The 15,967-nt window shown below is 40.2% G+C and overlaps 1 protein-coding gene across 1 annotated transcript; it reads left to right on the top strand.

Moving 5' to 3' along the window:
• The first annotated feature begins 2,546 nt into the window (after positions 1-2,546).
• LOC124124339 (multiple epidermal growth factor-like domains protein 10) lies at positions 2,547-10,640 on the top strand. Its single transcript, XM_048399411.1, has 6 exons — positions 2,547-2,553; positions 2,704-2,844; positions 4,620-4,757; positions 6,501-6,638; positions 9,271-9,391; positions 9,491-10,640. The coding sequence occupies exons 1-6, from the start codon at positions 2,547-2,549 to the stop codon at positions 9,699-9,701; spliced, it is 756 nt and encodes a 251-aa protein (XP_048255368.1). The 3' UTR covers positions 9,702-10,640.
• Positions 10,641-15,967: the final 5,327 nt, after the last annotated feature.

The following is a 15,967-nucleotide window of genomic DNA, read 5'->3' as shown; positions in this document are numbered from 1 at the left end:
CGGTATGGCCATTTTGAACACCGTAAGTAAGAGCTTAGTTACAGCATGTTCATACTAGAAACATTATTATATCAATATATACTCAACAACAAAAGTTCCTGTGACACTAATATTTTAGTGTATTAGTAAAGTAAAGTTTGGTTTTCAATATTGTAGTACATGTATGGAATCAAGTCACAAAAACGCAACTGCTACAGAAAAGCATGCATTCCATGCAAAAGTTGACTTTTATGCAAGCCTCATGCATTTCACTACCAAAGAAAAAACGTGCGTTAACGGGATTCCATATGCATTGTTTAGCATCGTGTTGACAACCACTCAGAAAAACAACAAAATTACGCAATTATTCATCATTACAAAATGCCACGCCTGTCCGAAAATGAGCGCCTGCGAGCCATTGGCATGCTTGAAGCAGGATCGAGTCAACGTGATGTTGCAAGACAATTTAACGTCCACAGAAAAACCATTTGGTGTTTATGGCAACGTTGGCAACAGACGAATGCAGTCAGAGACCATACCCGGAGTGGTAGCCACTCGTAACCAATAATCGACAAGACAACTGGATTTGACCAACACACCTAAGAAATCGATTCCAGCCAGCAACAGTGACTGCAAGAAGCATCCCTGGCCTTCGACGAATATCTTCACGAACTGTACGTCGTCGCCTCAGATGTGCAGGGATTGTGCAGAAGACCCATCAGACGTCCCATTTTCACAGGAAACAACCGTCAAGCAAGTCTACAGTGGTGCAGACAGCGTCTACACTGGACGGCCATGCAATGGGGACAAGTTCTATTGACTGACGAGTCTGGTTTTCATCTCAGCCACAGCGATGGACGGATTCGAGTGTACCGACGTCGAGGTGAAGGTTACGTCAATCATTGTGTCCCTGAAGAAAATCGGTTCGGGGGCGGCAGCGTTGTGGTATGGGATGGGATTACAGCAAGACAGAGGACCCGTTTGATAGTGGTAGAGGGAAATCTCAATGGACATTGCTACCGCGACGAGATCATCGGCCCTGTTGTTCTACCGTTTTTGTGTCGTCATGACCCAGGCATTACCTTTCAACATGACAACGACCGGCCTCATATTGCTCGACTTGTTTAGGATTCTCTTCAACAAAACAACGAGAATGTCATCCCCTGGCCGGGTCGCTCCCCTAAACTTTCACCAATCGAGCACATGTGCGATGAGATGGATCGACGTCAGCCACGTGTTCCACAGACACTTCGAAACATGCTCCAGCAGATGTGGACAGATATCCCATAGGATTTTGTGCGACGCCTGGTCCATTCCATGAGACGAAGATGTGTTGCTTGCATCGCAACCAGAGGTGGACACACACGCTATTGATTTGTAAATTGACAATTTTGGCATGTTCATATATTTTTTTTTTATGAAATCACGCATTTTCTGAAGTCAGTATGGCAAATTAAACCATTTGAACACTTAAAGGAGTCTTTCACCTGTTGCAAACCGAAATGGTTTCAGATTTGGTAACAAACATAACTTCGCATTAAATCGTATTCAATGTCACTGGAACTTTTGTTGTTCAGTGTGTATTTGGCCCTGTCTTGGCGTAAGTTAGAAGGTACGTTTGTATTTAAATCATTACTAACAAATCGTACCCAAAAGAATACACCGTTTTAACTGAGTTTCCTGGGAACTATTCTTGAGAGTAGAGATCCTTTGGAAATGGGAGAAAATGAGTAGACGGGTTATAATAATTGCAATGGTGTTCCTCACACATCAAAACCATAACACCGCTAAAGAAGATGGCGTATTGCTCAAGCCATGAGTTTGGGAAAACATCACCAAATCCAAAACTGTCTAGCCTGTGCTAGATTTCTCAAATGACTGCTCTGATAATAAGGTCAAAGTCCCTTTTAACCCAACTCAATCACGCAGCACATACAACAAAGCATTTCACTCTTACATAACATTCACACATTCAGACACAACAGCTTACATATAGTCGGAACCCACTCTTATGTCTACAGTCAAATCAAATCCAAAGATTATGTAGCATGATCTTGATACGTGTACATTGAAAGTTGATATTATTGGAAAAGAATTCATTTTAGTGTTCGTTTGTTTTAAGTAGGCGCAAATCGTCAGTCCAGACTTGGGATGGCAGTTTTCCGCCTCTGTTACACCCATTGTGTTACAGAATAGGGGAATGCATCGTGGCTGACGAATTCAAAAGGCTTGTCATCATGATATCTCTTGTGTCCTAGTCTTTAATGAATATAACAATCTTACGTTAACCAGAACCATTGTGTTGTTATCCTGCTACAGGAGACAGGTCCTTCTTAAGTTGGGTAAGGATGTTATTATACTGAAAAGGAATTTACTTGAAGTTCCTTATTCATATTACTGGAGATATGATGTGATTCATGGGGAGTGCACCGCTGTTTTAAGCATTTGTTGTGGAAAAGTGACAGTAACATGCCCTTTGACTTGATTTACTATATTTCATGTGCTATATTTGATCAGCTGCCATCTGATTTGCTGAATCACATTGAATGTAGCTTAATATGTTTAGGATGGGAGGTGCGTTTAATGTCCAAGTCCAAGTGTTGGCATCTTTTGGCATTTTTGGAAACGGTGTCGATGTGTCTCCTTTAAGTTTTGTATGTACTGCAGTAACAAGCTGGTCGATAATCATGAATGAGATTAAGAAATGACAGTTGAATTTTCTAGCATGCACCTGTGGGTTTTATGGAACCAACTGTGGCCAACGTTGTGCTGCTCGTCACTACAAGATCAGCTCCAGCTGTGATGTACAAGGACACTGTGTTGGTGGTTGTGAGGCTGGGTATCATGGACAAGACTGTACTCAAGGTAATAGTAAAACATTATTAAACTATTTACGATATAAGATTTCAAATAGTGTCATACGACTCTTGCTTAAAGGTTGTTTTTTTACTAGGGTTACAGCAATCAAGGCACCAGGAAAGATTTCAAAAGGTGGTGGACTCTGGAGGACATTTCAAAGGTTAAAGCATCAGTGTAAAAAATGATGTCCATGACTTGTCCTTGCATGTGTTCGTGATGAGTGGGACCGGATAGGCTCACCTATTCGCGAACACCTGCTATCATCACAATGTGATAGTGATTCCTAATTACATGCTCATGATATGGTCTGAATCGTACAATCGTCTCTGCTTTAAGTAGACATTTCTTATGATAATGGAAATCTTTTTGATTTTGATTTTGACATATTTCAAATCATGTATAGCGAGTATTGCTCTGTTGTTTAATATTACCAGCGGATACATTGCATTAATACCGACACTGTGTCTCAAATTATCAATTCATTGTCATCAACATTTATTATTGCCAAGACGTTGTTTATGCGTACTACTTACCCGTGTTGAAAGGGTTTATAATTATGACGGTATGGCCGTATTGAACATTGCGACTGTGTCGCCAAAAGGATCACTTAAAGAACATTTAACGAGTGAGTGAGTATGGTTTTACGCCGCTTTCGCAATATTCCAGTAATATCACGGCGGGGGACACCAGAAATTGGTTTTAAACATTGCACCCATGTGGGGAGTCGAACCTGGGCCTTCTACGTGACGAACGAACGCCTTAACCACTAGACTACCCTACCGTCCCCACTTAACGACGGCTGTGAACTAAACAAAGTAAAACCTTCAACAAGAGGGACAACACAATGACACATGCGAGATCCTGCCGAACTGGTTCTATTGTATTAAATTAAGTGCACAACACTTAAAAATAATCTCCCCAAAAAGAAGTGCATAAGCGGTATAAAAGAGGCAATTTCAATTATTTTTTGTCTTCTGAAATATGTATTTCTTATGGATATGGGAAGGTTTTGTCGTTTCTATTTATTAGATTGTATCTTTTGTACCAACGTAAATTCGCCATTATAATTTTGGAAAGGATTCTGCAACTATATCTTGAGTATGTGTTTATGAATCACTTTCAAATAGTGAAGACACCAGGTGTTCGCGAAAAGGTGAGCGTATGCTGCCCCACCAGTGACAGCCGTCACAAACATGAACAAGCGAGTCAGTTGTTCGAATGAAAAAATACGGGACAACATGGTTAAAATGGGGAATTGCATCAGACATTATTTTCGTAACTTATTCGTCAACCATAACAACTTTTAAAACCATAAAACGTTTGGAAAGCTTCACTTAGGAAGTGAATATTGTATCCTTGACCAAACTTCGTTTGATCGTAATTGATCGTATTTCCACTTGCTTCAAATACATTCTGTGAATACAGCGAAATGCCTTCCTGGATTGTATTAAAGACTATTGTTAATCGTTGAGCAGGAGATTAGGTGGCACATTTGCATGTAAGGAAAAGCATATCCTGCCCTACCGGTAGCAACCGTCACTCACACAAGTTACATAAAGATGTATGTGAATCGACACAGCACCGCAGTACTCCTGCCTTGTGACGGTGGTATGTGAACAAACCAGACCATCAAGGTATGGACCACACATACACGACAGCACATTTGAGGTTTCTATTGAAACTAAAAACGACATGTTAAGTTTGAATTACGTCTAAGACGAGATCCTGCTGCAAATAAGTAAAGACAAAGTAATGAGTTCAATATGCCCATTTCATTTTAGACTGTCCAGCTGGCTTTTATGGAAGCAACTGCTTTCTGAGATGCACTGATAGACATTGTCAAAGTTCATCCTGTCTTGGTGATGGAGCATGCGGAATTCAATGTGATGCGGGATGGACACTGCACGACTGCACACAAGGTAAGATTAAATGTATTTCGTTACACCAAAGTACCATACATATGCCAAAAACGTAGGGGTCTGTGGGGTCATCACGACATATCTTCTGATCCAAATGACAATATCTGATGAGGACTTTGTAATGGGTTATCATGGTTGGTGTGATGAGATGGTGCCTTGGGTCGTTAAAAAGGTCGGGGTCCAATTCAAAATTGCATTTTGTAGCCAACGTCACTGATATCGTCATTAATAGCCTGTCCAATATCTGAGTGGCAGTTTGCAGGCGATTTCTTAATGCCATCGTTCTGACTCATCTGTCCTTGGCTGGACTGGTTGTCCTTGAGCGTCCAGAGCGGCGGCGATCATCGTCGTTTTGTGTTTGTTGGTCCCGGGCCCACACTCTGCTGATGACAGATTGAAAAACATTCAGCGTTTGGGCAACACTGTTTTGACTTAATGAAGTGTCTTTGAGCATTTGGTCCCAAGAAAACAATATGCGTCTGCTCACAAACGTGTGACAAATCTGTGGTTAAATCTGGCATACAACACCATGCACGTGCTTTCCAAGGCCAGGTACAATCACGTGCTTGATGACTGATACAAATATCGATGGCACTTATGTCTTCTCCATGTGTTAACTCCTGTTGGTATAATTGCTCGTGTACATAGTCCACATCCAGTTGTGTAATATGTTTTTCTTCTTTCATTTGTGAAAAATCATTTTTTAGTTCAACAGATCTGTCAGTTACTTTCTTTATGTCTCCTTGCATGTGTTTAAGTTCATCTTTCAATTGAGTGATGTCCTGTTTATTTAGTTTCTCAATGTTGTCAGCCATGATGTTTTATCAAGATGTTGTTGACTGATTGGTCCAGGGTTCAGTTCAACATCGACCAAACATAGTAACAGTAAATTTACTGACACAGATAGTTGAAACTGTTCAACAGACACGAGGAAATCACTGGACGCGTTGCCACTGCAGTCCGTGCATAGCCTATACTGGAACACAGAACTTGCTGTGGCTATGTTATTTCGTCCACAAAGGCCATCAGTGAATGTACAAAGAGAATCCGAAAACACGAAGTTATGAATAGCACCGATAATGCAGGCTACAATTAGTAAGCTTACCATTCTGAAGTTCAGATCTGTGCAAAATGACCAGTGTGAGCGTATCAGGTAGCCATCTTACCAATCTGCCTTGTCCCAGGTGGGGTGGTGTGACTTCCAGTACGTTTTCTTCATGTTTCATGGCGTCTTATTGGCATACTTGCAAACACTTGCACACACATAAAACTGTCCGCTTACTTTTTTTGTGAAAACTTAGAAAATTACTAACTTCTTGTCAGCCAAAGTAAACACGACACACTTTGATGACCTTGCCACGTAAATCACTTTAAAATTTTCACTGAAAGACATTGGTGTATTTCCCTGTAATTTCACCTAAAAGTCAATATCCACTACGTTTTGGCAAAGTTATATAATCCAACAAGAAATACGTCCCATAACTGTCACAAGATGAGGATGCAAAATTAACAATCACTAAAATTACTGTACATGGTGAGCATTGTAAGGTGGCACACGTCACTCAAGGCCCTTTGAAACGATATTGGCAAGATTTTCCCTCACAATGTTCGATTCTTGAATTCGTTAAGTGTTGGATTGTGTCACAATTTTTTTTCAGAAAATGTCCGAGTTTGAAAGTGTACGGGAACATTAGTCCTCATGTGTTGCAATTAATAACATTTACCTTGCAATATTCCAAACAGAGTGTCCCAATGGCACATATGGCATCAAATGTAACTCCGCCTGTGGCCACTGTGCTGATACCAACACATGTCATCACGTCACTGGAGCCTGTCCAGGTGGATGTCAGGCAGGGTGGCAACTGGACCTGTGTCACACAGGTGAGTGTGAACAATCTGAAGTAAACTAATTTTTCTTATTTCTAATGTAAGATACATTAAGACGAAAACATATGAAGTATCTTGTTCTTTTTTTAATGTCTTCCGAAAACTAGGTAGACACAATGTTATGGATAACAACTTCTTCAATACTGTAAAAAGTGACGTTTCGGTATAGATCCATATACCGTTGTCAAGCAAGACTGACAATAGAAAGAGAGACATATGGATGGAGCTTTTTTCACGAGTGGCGTAGAAACATGATATTCATGCCTCGTGGTTAAAGCCTTCACTCGTCATGTCCTTACCCAGTTGAGTAAATAACAGTGTAATACATGTAAGGGACGCCATGCCATACTTCAGATCTATATATATATGTATATGGATGGAAGAGATGGATGGAAGTGGAGCTATTTTCACGAGTGGCGTAGAAACATGACACATGGGATATCCTTTTCTCCATCACAAATGTAAAACCTTGAAACGTAAACTATCCGTACCAAACAAGGAGGGAAGTTCCACCAACCTTTGTAATTGAAACTTTAAATGTAGTTACGAGTTTGTAAAATATCTCACAAATATAAACAAAAGTAATAAAAAGTATTTAGGTCACACATTTGGATATGCTAGTACACAAAATCAACTTCAACAAAAATATTCATGAAACCTGCGAGACAGCTGTTGGAATACATGCTGGTCAAATAACAAAAATGGCGTAACAAACAGTCTCTATTGACGACTTAAATGAGAAATGTACAGTTTATAACAAAACATTTTCAAGAGAATAAGCCATATTCACTCCACAAATGACCACCTGTCATTATTGTATCAATGTGGAACTAACGTGAAAAGGAAGTCAACAGTTTGTATTCGGGCCAGATACTTACGATAAAGGGAGACAATTTGCGAGGGGGAAGCTCTTGTATGACAACAGTTCAACGTGTTATGTTCACTGCAGTGAAATATCGGATGTTACGTTCACTGCAATGAAAATATCACTTTTCACAACTTCTCAAATTTAGTACACTCATTCACCTGATGAAGGAGTAAGTATAGACTCCGAAACGTTGTAATCCTCATAATAAAGATGTTGACATCCAAAAAATCTCTTCCTTGTGAGTATCACTTAAGGCGCATGTACATCTTCAAAATGCAACGACACGTTCCAAGTAAACGTTATTATTTTCAAACAGAAGTGCCCTCCACTTAGCACATGACCGATAAATATGCTTTGAGAGCTACAAGCATTAGCTGGGCCTGATACCTTCAAAGTTGTTTTGTGATAGCATTTTACACTCATGTGCACAGGGTATGTTGATTGTGATATATTCATCTACATTACCAAATCTATTCTACCCCGGAACTTCACGGGTCTGTGGATTGTCTTCCCTGCACAATAAATTATTGATAGCAATGTACATTACTATGACAAAACTGAAGACCATACTCGACATCCCACATCACACCATCATAAAAGCACCGTCAATAACAGATACTAGTCATTTGGTGAGCATTGTAACGGTAAGGCCGATGGAACCAGTTGTAAAGGGTGTCAGGAGGGAGGGACATTGGGCAACTGTAATCCATTTATAATGTTATTTTGAATTTAACGGCCCATATAATGTATTCAGTTTCGGTACATCATCGACACTGATTATTCTCTGGATTTGACGTTTGTAATCTTCTTTCATACTGAAGGCGAACAACAACTGGCTTTTGACAAAAGGAATGCGGTGATGTGGAGTAATGTCCACACATTGTAGCTGCACCGGAGAAGAAGGTTGTCATTCTTTATGTTTATATGAAATGTTACAATGTATATATCTATGTGGTGGGTTAGGCGTCCGCCCGGAGAGCTGAAGGTCAGTGGTTCGATCCCCCTGGCCAGGTAATATCAACACATGCTAAAACACGCTACTTGCTGTTACCCTGTATGGCGCTCGGGATAAGGAGTATAAAACAATGGATGGTCTTTTCGGAGCAAGTATACTGTGTCTGAATGAGGTATCCATGCAACATTTGGACACGGTATCTCAGTGAACCAGTACTATAATATAAAGCGTCAACGCCAGTGAATGACCAGTCATATTTATTCGACGAATCACACGTAATAGGCAATATAGCGGCGAACATTACATTAAGGGATGACTGAAAACCAGTGATTACACAAGGATGTTCTTGAAAAGGGTAAGCAATGTCCTGTCCTACCTATAGGGTCCGCCACTCACATAAGTTGTATAAAAAGTATGTGTTTGTAACATGCCACCGCACAGCAGTACTCCTGACATGCGACGGCGGCCTGTAAACAAACCTGACAATCCAGCGATGGACCAGAAATCCAGTCACACGATAGCGCATTTTCTAATTTTGTTGAAAGTAATAATGATATGTTAATTTTGAATTACGTCTGCTGTGTACAAGAACAGAGATTCTGCTGCTTTCGAGTTAAAAACGTTTAAGAACATGTTCTTCTGCAACACAGTGCGGACAGTTTTAATGTCCGGGCAAGTACATACAAACACACACATGTATATGCCCATCGCAATGTATAATAATGTGGAACAATATTCAACACAATTTATCCCCACTTCGACCAACCGATACAGTGTGTTCTACTATTTCTCTTGTTTTAAAGAATTACAGATGGGTTCAGTAATCACTCCTACAACAGCTGGTATAATCGGCTTAGCTGCTGGAATATGTATCATGCTGATTCTGGGAGTTGGACTGCACGTGTGCCTTGTGAGACAAGAGAGGTAAGTGACTTTCTGAAACACCATTGATATTACACTTTTTATCAATTAATGGTGTATCGCCTTCTGTAGACCAACACTTTTATACATTATGCTTGTCAGGTTTCAGTGGATAAACGCTTCTCAGAAGGATGTGGTGAAAGTCGTGGACACACAAGAGCCAGTGGACAGGAACACTGCACAGCAATCAGACAACTACACATCTCTATCCGAGCAGGCTGGTGGTCCCAACATCTACAACAATGACTATGATGCAGTGGATGTCGAGGCTAAGGAGAACAGTGACTACGACGTCATTAAGAACAAGGCTTAAAACGATTTGTAGAGCGTAGGTTGTAGTGAAAGATCACCTTACCACCAAAACACAGTTTCAACGCATGGGAGCGACCGTACCCCATTCATGACAACAATGTGTTAAACCCATTTGTGTTTCAAATTTTAGTTACAATCGTTAGACTGGAAAAGTAAAACGCATTCACTCGCTTACTGTTCTCCCTAGGTACATGTGCTACTTTTCATGCCCAGTTGATTGGGTTTTATTATCATGCGTATATTCAATATACTGTGATTTTTAGGGGCATTTGACACGTGAGCTTATGTCATGGTCAAATGACCCGTCATGCTTCGTTTTCGTCGTTAGTGTTATCGGCACTGTAGGTTTCTGCATACTAGTATATGTTTCACTGCTATTTTGTAAATATTCACTTTGGCCTTGGCTTGCTAATGTGAGCATTCCTTAACTCGTAACACGTAACATTATTTGGGATCGGGGAATCACGGTCATCCTAAAAGTTCTTGGGAATTTGTGTACTTTCAGGTGTGTGCTCCTGAGACTTGCTTCTAACAATAGTCTAATGGATAAGATCAACGTCACTACTGAGGTCATAGCAGGGTCGAAATAATAAAAGATATATGTGGGTCCTTTGGATGCACTGACTCCGTGACTAGATACTGTCATGCAGTATTATACGTTACATTAAGCATTACAGAAAGAGTACTTGTTTCATACTTGCCCATTGGTCATTACAGAAAGGAAATGCTCACGTCAACTCGTGTTCAGTATTTCTCTTTGTTGAGACAGTATATTCTTTTGCCTGCATGAGAATTTGAAAGCAGAGCTAGATTCGCTTTCAAAACGTTTTATGGCATACATGTGGAGACTATTTTTTAATTCTAAAGGATTATATCCTTTGCAATTCCATCTTTTGACTTGTACCATATGCTTTGGGGAACAATTGACTTTTTTTGTATTTTTTTGTGACGGGTGTAACGGGAGCGAACACCTGGTATCGTCACTTGTGTTATAGTAATTCATCAACACATGCTCATTATATAGTCCAAAGCGTACAGTCGACTCTGCTTTTAGAAGAGATGTTTTATGGTTGTGGAAAGGGTTTCGTCCGTTTTAATTCAGTTCTCAAGACGTACGTCTGTCTGCAGTTTTCCTTGGCTATGCCCTTCTAGCACAGGGTTAAGCCGTCTACTCAGTAAGTAATTTTCACATTATATTGCAGCAGCTTTGCATATGCTATCAACTATTCTTGTAAACCTGTGCACTGGCAAACATGTATGTAATACCAGCTATATTGACATCGTAATTGATATTTGTTTTCGTTTGAATAAAATTCTTGAATTGTACCCTTTCTGGCCTGTTTTCTGTCGTAGTAAACTCATCCTTTCCATCAGTAATTAGTTTGAACTTATTTTGTGTGTTTATTTGTAATAGATGCAATATATAGTTTTATGCAGAAGAATGGTATTATCACTATTTTATGTCGATTGACAAACTGTTTTTAGCAGATATTTCTTATGATTATAGGTATCGACCCTTTTATTTCAAATGTGATCTACTTATTCAGTACGGTTCGAGAAAACGTGTCCAGTATACGAATTGATGTTATACTGCGCAGCTTACTGTGATCACACACCACTCTGAAGGAAGTTGAAATAGGCCGACAGACAACCATCTGTGTAAATTGACAAGGACTATGGAATCAAGGTCTGGGCATATGCCCAGACCTTGGTTCCATAGTCCTTGTCAATTTACACAGTTGCATCTCCAAGAGTGATGTCATCAGCCTTTCTCTCTAGTTCTAGTTTAACAACTGTGTATTCAACATTGCACCTGGCGTCAATAAGCAGTAGAACTCAAATGACCTGGTCTTGACCTGGATCTCGTTCCAGTTAACCTTTCCCTGTTGTCTGAAAATGGAGTTAAGCTTGACATTGAACTGACTGACATTTGTTTTGTCGCTTGTCTTGCATTATTGTGCCGAATGATGTCACTCATTTCGTACCGGGTGTCTACAGCTTTTTGTGTGATGTTATTATTGTTGACGTATTCATATAGAAGAATTGATTGTTGATATTGCTGCAACATTGCTAGCGTAAAACCGTACTCTCACTCACACTTTGTTAACAATTGACTTAGGGGTAGGGGTGTGTGTGTGTGTGTTTTGACTGCGGGAGTGGATGGCTGAGTGTGTGAGGGAATGGCTAAATGTTTTAGTGGATGGTTGAGAGGGTGTGTGAATGGTTGAGTGGGTGAGTGGATGGCTTAGTGAACGAGTGGATGGTTGAGTAAGTGGTTGAGTGAGTGGATGTTGAATGGTTGAGTGAGTGAATGAATGAATTGTAAACTGAGTGGTTGAGTGAGTGGATGGTTGAATGACTGGTTGAGTGGGAGTGTTGCAGTACTATCGACGCACATAACACGGGTATTGTGCCAAAAACACATACAAAGGACGCAGCTCCCCTCAAATACGTCTCAAACGACTGAGACACTTGTAAACTAACCGTTGACGAATCCCACTTTAACCTATGATGTCTCGTAAGAATAAGCAAACGGAAACATTTGAAAGACTGACTATAGATTAAAGTGGACGTCATTTGCTCTGGTAATTCGAACCTACACTCTCAGAGTGTAGCACCCAATCAACCAGCACAATGAAAAAGGCGATCTAACTCACCGGGGTTCTCATTAAGGGGACGTGCGACAGGTGACAGTCTATATTCACGTACTTTGTGGGATTTGAACCCACACTCTCACAGGGAGGCATGTAATCGCCAACACACTACCACTCGTAGGACTTCCATTTTGTGGAAACTTCAGTGGCTGAGTGAGTTGCTAACTTTGTGTGCAGGCTGTACGAGGGACTAATATTACCCATAATAATAGCACACTCATTGAGCTGTGATCTACTGTGGTGGGTCCGTCGTGTTGCACAGTGTGACAATGAGACATAAAACCAAAACTGTGTGAAGGAATGCAGTGACAGACAGTGTGATGGAACCTCGACCTGCCGTTGGATGTAACAAGTGATGGAGAACACCGGACTGCTCGGTTAAGTGACTGGAAGTAACTCAAATTACACGCGAAGTAACTCGACTCCAAACTGTCATTGTGATGAGGTAAGGGAAGCTTGAGTACTTCAGCCTTGTGCTGTGTTTAGGTGCATTAAGTTTGTCTTCAGAATGTCAATGTGTTTATGTTTGCCTTGGTCTAATGAGGGAGTCTGCGGCCGATATAGGGCATTGGATTGACTGAGGTGTATTGTACCTATCACAATGTTATTTATCTAGTGTCTGTTTCTTATCATTTCATTCCAGTTTTCTAGAGTCCAAGGACATGCAATGTAAAATTTTAGCTCACTCACTGTTTAAGGATAGGGCAGTTTTGTTAATGTAATATCCAAAACGTTTTATTATTCTCCGAGCCCACCAGTTGTTGTTTTAATCCCTCAATGGGCAGGATGACAACACTGCCATCTTTTTAACTTATTTTGGTGTGAAGCGGCCGGGGATCGTCCGGGCGGACGCTCTGCCACTAGACCACGGAGGCGGTCATTTTCACTGTCAACAATCTGTACAATACGTGATCCACCGACCGAATCATTATGTGTAGGTTAAATAGTTAATATTTATTAGTTAATCATGGAGGGCATTTTAGTTGTTACATTCTAGTTTATTCCGAATGTGACATCTACAAGGACGTCTTTCGCAAACCCACATACACGTAAGGCATTTCTAAATACTGGTCTTACTTTAAAAAACGTTACTAAATAATCTGTTGCGGTCCCTAGATTATAAGTACTTTAAGCATTTGCAGCAATATTTCCTCAGCGAAAAACTCGACGAACAACGATAACTGTACTGTCAAGTTCGGTACCATGACCACATCCTGGTCATGTCCGTCATGTAAAAATGCTTGGACATTCTATTTGCAGAACATTACGACGTCATGAAAGCAGTATGTACTTTAAAACTGAACGTTGAAGGGTTGCTTCATTTTCTCTTACAGTGACAGTTTGAATAATCCTCAAAAGATATCTGCGAAAAGTTATTTTATTGTTCTTATGTTATATGGCGGTGTATTTTATTGTTCAGCAATAATTCAAGGTATGTTGCATTGTTTCTGTTCAGATTCTGAAGACGCTCATGGCATTTATGTTTGGACTGTGATCAGGAGGTTTCTATATTTAGATGTCAGTGTGGTGTGTAAACTTCCGGTTCGGATTACCGAACGGTGTTACAGAAATATATATAATATTCTATGTAATGAGGGCACTGTCTGGAACGTTGAAGTGGTCGGGTAGGTTGTATATAAGGGGACAAGAGCGTGTTTACGTATCTCTTACACATTTCGACCCTGAAGCATTTTCATCACTTTGGAATGCATATCGATGTCTATATGACAAGGCGTATGACCACGTAGCCGTATCACACAACATAAGCAATAAGTAATTTAGAGTAATCTCTCTTGGTTACTTTCTAGTATATGATAAAAACTCATAGTCACTTATAGTCGAGCGCTGATATAAGAATCGCGAGAAGGCATGTGAATCTCAGGCTAACACGGCACAGCCGGGCTGAGATAGGAGTTTCGGGTTGATATGGGAGGTTCTGGCCGCTATGCGTGTCTTGGGCTGATATGGGAGTCCTGGGCTGATGTAGTAGTCTTGGACTTATACGGGAGTTTTGCACTGATGCAAGAGTGTTGGACTTATATGGGAGTCTTGGTCTGATATAATTATGAGTGTTAGACTGACATGGCAGTCTCGAGCTGATATGGGAATCTAGGGTTCATATAGGGGTGTTGGACTGACATAAGTGTCTTGTACTGATATGGACGTATTGGATTGATACAAAAGTCTTGCACTTATATGGGGCATAGTATGAAAAGTGACAGTTATTAACCTCTTAATATCATTTCATTTTACTTGAAATTAACCATTGTAGATTTCTAGTCATGATTTCAATAAAAATGCATGTTTCATTGTCATTATTCACTTTAGGGTATGCAAAAAGGTACGTATGTATTCGTCACAATCATATGAATTGAAGATACCCTTTTAGCATAATTTCTAAATACAGCATGTGTTGTTTTGCATCGAAAGTGATCTTCCTGGCAAGTCTTTTCAAAATAACCCAACACAATGTAGATCTCAAGTAGCAATTGTGTACTTGGCTTCCTGGTCTAACACACACTACATCGCAGCCTACTGATGTAGCATAACTTCCTTGTCGACCTCGAACGAACTTATCATGTGGCGGCAGTAGTGTGTGTGCGAGCGTGCGTGCGTGCGTGCGTGCGTCGGTTGGGAGTTGAATCTCCGTTATTTGAAATATGAATCGCACAAAACGTTTTAGGGAAGAAGAGTTTATCTATAAATCGTCCAGAAGGTTTTGGAGTTTCAGTAAGATCTTTACTCGAAATTGGACATGTATGAACTGTGTTTTCAAGTTTTATTACATCAACTACCCTCTTAATAGCCGTAGTGGCTCTGGTGTATACAGTGTACAGCTTCCTACACAACAAACAAGCAATGTTATTGGTGTAATTACACTGTGAGTGAGATGTTTACGCCACCTCCAACAAGAATCAAGGCTTTGAGATGTGTTTGTGTGCATTGTTTTCAATGCGTAAGGCTACTATGATAGCATACCAATTTGCTGTGCCTAAAACTATGTGAACCCTTGTTCATTTCAATCAGTATATATCACGGCGGCCTTTAAATTATCAAATCCGGTCAAAGGAAAACCAATGGTTTATACCCTGAGCAACGATCAACGTGGATGGTCCTGACAACTCTCTGTCAGTCAGGTGACCAATCAATCCTCATCTTTCACCAAATTAGACAGTCAGGAATCAAACTTGTTAGGTTATCTCATTGTCTCATTTTAAAACATACTGATTATTATTCTTCAGATGTAAAGGGGATTGATTAAATACACGTTTAGGACCCATCCAAACTTGTAACCACATACTGTAAAGATAAACTTGCGACGGAGCACGTGCAGCAGCCGCAGGGAATACCTTCCACGTGCATCACAAAAGAATGACTCACAAAGTACACAGATTACAAACATTTTTATTTTATTTTTCAATTATGTACCACAAAAGAATGTGGTGTCAAAGTATAAATGTAGGGACGTATTTAAGTATGAAAAAGTATAAATATAATTTAATTATGTTAAAACTGTCGCCTCGTGAACAGCCCCCGCCCTTCAATGACTCGTCGATTCTTAATCACGAACTGATAGTTGCTCGTATTAACAGGAGGTTTGACAGGAATATGC

This window comes from Haliotis rufescens, unplaced genomic scaffold (genome assembly GCF_023055435.1).
Source record: "Haliotis rufescens isolate VD_foot unplaced genomic scaffold, xgHalRufe1.0.p SCAF_2, whole genome shotgun sequence".
Classification (NCBI taxonomy): domain Eukaryota; kingdom Metazoa; phylum Mollusca; class Gastropoda; order Lepetellida; family Haliotidae; genus Haliotis; species Haliotis rufescens.
This window is presented reverse-complemented; position numbering and strand designations above follow the sequence as displayed.